The sequence below is a fragment of the Pholis gunnellus genome (genome assembly GCF_910591455.1).
Source record: "Pholis gunnellus genome assembly, chromosome: 8".
NCBI classification, from domain to species: Eukaryota; Metazoa; Chordata; class Actinopteri; order Perciformes; family Pholidae; genus Pholis; species Pholis gunnellus.
Window position 1 is genome coordinate 18,932,829 of NC_136534.1, and position 7,457 is coordinate 18,940,285.

Genomic DNA, 7,457 nt, shown 5'->3' on the forward strand with positions numbered 1-7,457 from the left:
TAGGATTACATTCATAAAGAGCACTTTCAATGTCTGATGATCAGCTTTGACTTGTCCACGAAGCTTAGTCAACAATCAAGAATAAACCTCAGAGGCACAACTTAATTGTTTTATTCATAGTTTGTTAGCAGTACACCAATGTCAAATGTATAAATTCAAATAAACAATAGGTACATAAATTCCACAGTTGCCAGTGTCTGACCATTATAAATAAAAGACTGTTACATATTCAGTTGCTGTTGACCGGTTCTTGAGTTAAAAATGTCCGCTTAATAATTAAAAAGAAACTGCGTTAACACGCGATAAAATAATTGGCGGCGTTAATTAATTAATGCGTTAACTTGCCCAGCACTAGAAAAAATTTAATATTTTGTGTTGCAATTATTTGTATGTATTTTTTGCATAATCTCTTATCCCAACCCAATATTGTTCAATGTTGACACAATAGGAAAACATGAGAATAAAAGCCAGCATTAGATATTCAATATAGAAATGCACAAAGTACACAAAATACATGCAAACACATACAAATGCAAACACATTAGTAATGGCAGATTAAGAAATGTGTGCAAAAAAGTCATCATAGCTATTTTCAAAAAAGATGTCTTTCAGACTAATGATACATTAAATGTAAAAGACGTCAGAGTGTAAAACCTTAGAGAATTATCTCTCAACTCTTCAGCCCAGTGGAGCTTTCTATTCTACTTCAGTCCTTTCACAATCATAACAATCTTTCCGTTAGAAGGTCTCAGCGAAAGAGCTCTGGTAAACCCAGTGTACGCTACCTTAAAGGAGAGTGAGTATTGGACTTGCTTTTGACAGGATATGCAGCAGAAGTGCTACTGTTGCTCTCCACTGAATGAGTAAATGGCAAAGGTTTGCTGACACATTACCTGTAAAGATCAATAAGGTGATGATTGTGTCATGGCTGCTAAATTTCTTATCTTGTTGTGGAGCTCTTCGTCCTCCAAGTTTCTGCTCGACATAAGTGAAAATAAAGGGAAATGTCATTCAACTCTAGGTGCATCTTCCTACAAAATACATTCATCAATTTTTTACCAAATCATTTAATTAAAAACTCACCTTTTAAGGGAAAGATGATCGTTGATTTGATATGTTTTCATATACCTCTGATGTGTTCTCATACACATCTTGTTCTTCTGGTTCTGGGCAAAAAAAGATTTGTTACATCTTATTATTCATATGCCCAGATGTGATATACTCTAGTTTATTTTGCTTTGTTGTTATATATATAGAGAGAGAGATGAATTAGATCAGATAAATACAAACCTTTACTTTCAGAATGTGGTGGAGTTTTCTTGTTGATTCTAAATATTAGAAATAAAGCATTGTTAAAATGTGGCCGTACCACAAGATGCAACTCAAAATTCAAACTGTAACCTGTGTTGCCTTTGGGTAGACTTTTCCAAAATGATTCCCTTATTATATAAGGGATTTCTAAACTTTAATACAAGATTGTTTACTGATTAAATTGAAGCACTAAAAATGCAAAACCACAATTACAAGTTAAGAATGTCATTGATGTCATACATAAAATCCTTTCTGTTCATTATATAAACTCCTATAAATCTAATTACAAGAGATTAGGGTAAGGTCAGTGTTAAATTAGGATTAATCTAATGTCAGTCATCTATTACTACATTATAAAAGGGAGAATTGTCTGACTATTAATAAAGGCTATTCTTTAACTTACTTTTTTTTGTAAAGACAGTACCCTCCAGCAGCTCCTGCAGAAGAAGCCACTAAACATACAATAACTATTCCAGCAATGGCACCAGCTGAAAGACCTCCAGACCCGTCTTTACCAGAACAAAATACAAAATCACACAAACATTCAATTTTGCAATATTAGCTATTTGTAAACTATTAAAAAGAATCACAAGTGAGGTGAATGAAAAATATGTCTGAATATATGGTCCTGACTCCTAAAAGTAAAATGATCTGGTCAAAGCAAAAATGATAAAGATAACAAGTAAAACGAGGATAACAAGTTTGGAAATGACAAACAAAATCTGGGGGTGTGGAGCTAGAAGATGTTACCGGACTTCTGTAGCCCGCTCCTCATCTCTGCTTGAAGCTAGCATCGTGACGCTACATTAGCTACTAGCATAGCAAATCTAGTACACTTCAGATAATCAGATGTATAACACTGTGTGTAGGCTTCAATATTCAAGATTATCAACAAAATCAACACCATGTTGGTACCTATTACAGACAATCCATGGACCACTGACGATGTTCTCCCAGTCAAAAGATTCATCACTTCACAGATGTAGTCGCCATTATCAGAAGATTCAATGATGTTTTTAGTAAAAACAGCAGAATTGTGTATCTTTTTCCCGTTCAGTTTCCAGGTGTAACTAGCAGGTACGGACTCAGCAAAGCAGATTAACGTCAAGGTCTCTTCCAAATGTATCTCACTTGGACCACAGATTTGAACATGTTCTGGTCCATCTGAAAAAGAATATTTGTAAAAGTTCATGAAGCAGCATAGATAATAAAGAATATAGAACTTATTCAAAAAATCTAAAATATTTCAGTAGCACACTGTTATTTAAGCCAGCCATCATTTTGAACAGTAATTGTATAGTTTGTTACCTACAGAAAACCACCATGGGGTATGTAGCTTCATCGTGGCTGACGGGGTTGCTGACTTTACAAAAATATTCTCCAGTGTCGTTTTTACTCAGACTGTTAAAAGACAGCACTCTGTTGTTGTCGTAAAGTGCCATGTTGTCATCCGGAGTCAGATTGAAGCCACCCTTCATCCACTCTCTGGTAAACACAGAGCCAGCGGCATCACAGGATAAGTTGAAAGAGTTCCCTTCAATCAACGGGTTTGTTTTCGATGTGATAGAAGCACCTGATATTCTCTCTGTTGGGCAACAGATGTGTGAAAAATGGGAGAAAAAAGTATCTGAATTACTGAGGGTTTACTGAGTCAACCCATAGAGACACACACAGACCCGTCTTTGTCTTTTTTTAGAGGGGGATGTGAGATCTTTAGGGGAGATATGTCAACAGTATATGCCTTATAGAAGTTGTAAATGTCTTCTGAAAGCTGGGAACCTGAAGATTAATTTGAGATGCAGCTCAGCCGTGTGAGTCAAGTTTTTCTAGTCATTAATCAGAGGTCTGATCAGAAATCTGATCAGAAATTAATGAAGTAATCAATTTTCTGGAAAAATCCATTCTTTGATTTGGTTTGAAAACAAATGTGGACATTGAAGATTGACGATTAGATGGCGAGCACTTATAATATGGAAACTGCTCAGATCGTTAATATATTGAGGAAAGTCATACACGCTCTGAATGCCTTAAGTCTCTTATTTGTGGTTGTAAAGTTTCACCAGCCTGTGATTATCCTAGAAATACAAAACCCAAAACAATTGTTCTCTTAATCATGTGTATAACAAGTGTCTTCACAGTTATTTCAACATTTACATTGTTGAACAACCTAAACCTCACAAATATCATCTACAGTGTATGAGTTCTTAGTTAGTGTGTCGGGTCACACAATGAATAGCTGAGAAGGAAACTGTCATTAAAACCACAACAATTGACTCAAAACAGTGGAAGGTTGCAAGACTCGAGACCTTTGTTCTGGAATGTGCTTTCCATTTGACTAAATATTGTTTCAATGTTTAGACCACAAGTCTTAATGGAGCATGTCATCCATAAACACAACATTGACATGTAATCCCTGTTAAAGTTGATATAGCAAACATTAAGGTTACACATATGCAGAGAACACAGAGCAACATTTGAAGTGTTTCTGTCCACCTGTTGAATGTTGAAAGTCCAATATTCACTGTTCTTTTACCTCTTTTGTCTCCACCAACTCCTGAGGGAAAAATGTCTCTAGCTGAATAATGATCGACTAAACTCGCCAGCTAATTTCTAACTGTGTCTGTCAGCTGTTCGGTGCAGGGCAGGTAGTCTACAGTTGTTTTTGCTGAAAATGATATCAAGAACTATGAAAGTGAATCAAAACATTCAAGCTGCAGACTGCAAAACCAAAACAATGAGCTGAAAGATACTTAAAAGATTGATAGAGCTTTGATCATAGCTGCTTTAAAAAAATAGCAAATGATCAAGTTTTTAAAATGGCCTTTTTGAAACAAAACTTCACCTGCAAGATGAAGCAATAAAATGTTAAATTCAAAGGTATTTATGTTTTACAACAATAGCAATAACAACATTTGTAATAGTAATAATTGTAAACCTCTTAATTCAAACTTACCCAATACAGAGACAACTGAGGGCTGAGACATTTCATTTCTCAGGGTTTTGTTGTTAAAGACCAGACAGATGTAGCGTCCACTCTGATTCATCTGAATGTTCATCAGTCTGAGCTCTGGTCCAGTATCAGAGAGCCGGTCTCCATTCAGAAACCACTTATACAGGGCATACGGTCTGGAGTCAGCTGAGCACATCAGGCTGATGTTTGATCCTTCCTCATAGTATTCTTGTGACGGAGATATTGTCAGATTAATATGATCTGGGCCATCTGCATGTTGGGGAAAACCACAGCAAAAAGTTAGTATGCACAACTACATTATCATATATCAAGTCACCAGAAAAAAAGAAACATCTGTACAATGAAATGTAACAGAACAAGCCTGCAATGAAGACAAGACAACACAAGGCCACTCCTCACTAAGCTGTTATAATCTAAACTGTCTATCTCTGTTTGCATCCAGATGTTGTCAGATACAGAACTGAGCATGTAAGTTAGTAACTCACAGCTGATGAGGTTTATTAGACCACTTCCGGCACTACTGACAGGGTTGGACACATGACACCTGAATGGTCCCTTGTCATAGCGCGTCACATTAATAGTGACATTGGCGCCTCCATCAGTGAGCTGAACTCTGTCACTGGCTGTAACCTCAGAGCTGCCGTTGAACCAGCGGAAAGAGAGAGAGGACCCAGAGGAGGAGCAGGACAGACGGACAGAGCCGTCCTCCAGTAAGTCTGTGCTGCTGGCAGTTGCCATGACATCAGAAACTGGCACTGTGGATGAAAAACAAAATGGTTTTACATTTGCCACCACATAACAAGTACAGTAGAAGGAAGCACTGAGAATTAATCATTAATCTTATAATGAGATGTATGGCTGCACATGGAAAGTTTACACAAGCTCCTGCCACTACAATAAATGACATTTTCTCACAAATCTTTAGACCAAAAAGTACTTTTAAATGGTTCAAGTGAAATGATTCAAATGTAAGTTATGATGCAGTTATTGTAAGACTTTGAGACTTTAGATGTTATAATCAGTGAGAAACCATCCTCAAATTTACATTTAATTTCAGTGTGAAAGTTTATTCTTGACCTTGGAAACAATAGTTTAACAAATAAGTATTAAGATCTTTTGATCTCACTACTTGCATTTTCCCTAGCTTTCAACCACCTCTCAGATTTTTCACTTCTTGTTTTATATTAGTATTATGCAATGATTAATGTAATAACATAATCTGAATTCTTGTCTCCGTATAGATTTTACCTGAAAACACTGAACACCTAAACACAATTATTTGAACAGAAACAAAATATATTTCCTTCTCAATATCCATGCATTGATTATTGAAAGAGAAGAAACTTGTGAGATGTGTGGAATTTTCCCACCATGTACGTTCAGTCTTGTGTTCCCTTCCTTTAGTTGTACTCCAAAAAAACAAATGGAAACGCTGTATTCTCCACTGTCATCGCGAGTCAGATTCCTGAGCTCCAGAGATCCAGTAGATGTGAAGAGGGTGATCCTGCCTTCGTACTCTGGTTCAGTGAAGTTGTTAACATTGAAAAATATAATATTTCTACCCTCAAATTTCCATAGCACCGATTGAAATGGTGTTTCTGATGGAGTCAGTGTTGTGGTGAACATCACTGTCTCTCCCACAGCTGCATTCAGAGGAGCGTCTGGCAACACACCAGCTCCTTTGGTCAAACCTGGAGGAGATATTTACAGAGGTCTAAAAACTACCCGAAACACAAATCTGCAGCAGACAATACACCAGCTCTCCCTGAAGAAGCTTATATACAGTACACCTCTGGGTATGAGAAGCATCGTGAGTATTTTCATTGCTCAGTTGTAGCTTTGAGGTATTTTTCAACATTTTATCTTTGCTGCATACAGAAATAAAGCTTCTGAATAAAGTTAAAGTGATCATCAAATTGCTAACAAGCTAATGTAGCTGACATGTTTACAGAGCAGATTGTCAGCCCCATAGAAACTCCTCTTTGACCCCTTATGTTAGGAAAATGTGTGTCTTCCCACAGAAATGTAGAATACAGCAACAGGGGAACTTCAATAAATAAGTTAATTATCACTTCTATCTGCTGTATCATGTGGTAAAAGCTCACCTGAGATGGCCACCAGGATGATGAAGTGTATCACAGCTATTTCCATTTCTTCTTCAGTACCATTAAATATGACAAGAGAAAAGAGGGATCACACTCCTTCTCTTTGCTTTGCTAATTTCAAAATAACGTGTGCTGATTTCAATATAATATATGAAGGTAGTACAAGGAAGTATACTGTGCAGTGGGGGTTTTGCCACATCATGATACCTCTAAAAGGTTCACTTCCCTGCACTGTAGTTGATCATTGACAATGTACACAAAACACAACTGTGAAGTAGTTTGAATTTATTATGTCCAAATGGCAACAACCACAACAGTTTCACGTCATTAAACAGTCATGGGTTTTGTTCAGAGACGTCCTGTTTTGCATATTTTACAACTGATACTTTAGTCCCGTCAGGTTGCTGATGGCAAGACAGAATCATTGTTCACAGATGATTTGATTAGTTAACACAGTATGCTGTACTGCAATAGATGAAGTCATAGACAGTGTCGTAGTTCTGTTTTAGGTATTGTTAGCCATACTTGAGTCTCTATGGCAAAAAAATTGATTTGCTATAAAATTGACAGTTTGTACTTTAGACGGACATTAATGGAACCCACAGAATGTAAACCTACACGGAGACTGGGTGATCCTCTGACCTTCCTCTTGCGCCACCTGCAGGTCAATCGTTTCACGTATCCTGTGAAATATCTCAAGATCTATTCTACATGATGCATTGCAACACAATTAGGTTGAAATTCATGGTTATTATTCTGACATCTTTATTTCGTTACCACTCTTCTATAATTGTATAGGGACTCAAACAACTCGCTAATAAAACATTCTCAAATGCAAATAAACATAAAGCACAAGCAGATAACAAAAAGGAAAGAAAAAGGTCATAAAAGCTGAATTAATCTGGAGAAACTAGGTTTGTCTGTTCATGATGTCTCACAATGATTCAAACATTCATGCATGTATTTAATGATGCCTGCTGCTCCTTAACATTTTGTTTTTAATTTCTCCTTTAGTTACTTAAAAGTTGTCTTATTCCACCCTGTCTGACAGACAGCACGTGTAATATTAT

At 36.6% G+C, this 7,457-nt stretch overlaps 1 protein-coding gene across 1 annotated transcript; it reads right to left on the minus strand.

Moving 5' to 3' along the window:
- Window positions 1-99: 99 nt before the first annotated feature.
- LOC306700504 (cell adhesion molecule CEACAM5-like) lies at window positions 100-6,487 on the minus strand. The gene is made up of 10 exons (XM_079165534.1): window positions 6,388-6,487; window positions 5,728-5,973; window positions 4,768-5,037; window positions 4,265-4,531; window positions 2,624-2,896; window positions 2,227-2,475; window positions 1,715-1,820; window positions 1,291-1,328; window positions 1,084-1,166; window positions 100-975 (listed from the first exon to the last, which is right to left on the minus strand). Exons 1-9 carry the CDS (start codon window positions 6,431-6,433, stop codon window positions 1,087-1,089), a joined length of 1,575 nt encoding a protein of 524 aa, XP_079021660.1. The 5' UTR covers window positions 6,434-6,487; the 3' UTR covers window positions 100-975; window positions 1,084-1,086.
- Between the last annotated feature and the right edge of the window lie 970 nt (window positions 6,488-7,457).

What these genes read in the sequence shown, in the direction of transcription:
- LOC306700504 (XM_079165534.1), bottom strand. Translation starts at nt 6,433, where the DNA reads ATGGAAATAGCTGTGATACACTTCATCATCCTGGTGGCCATCTCAG. An exon ending in CATCCTGGTGGCCATCTCAG is followed by an intron (nt 5,974 to 6,387) that starts GTGAGCTTTTAC and finishes TATCTCCTCCAG; the next exon opens with GTTTGACCAAAGGAGCTGGT. An exon ending in ACCACATTCTGAAAGTAAAG is followed by an intron (nt 1,167 to 1,290) that starts GTTTGTATTTAT and finishes TTTTTTGCCCAG; the next exon opens with AACCAGAAGAACAAGATGTG.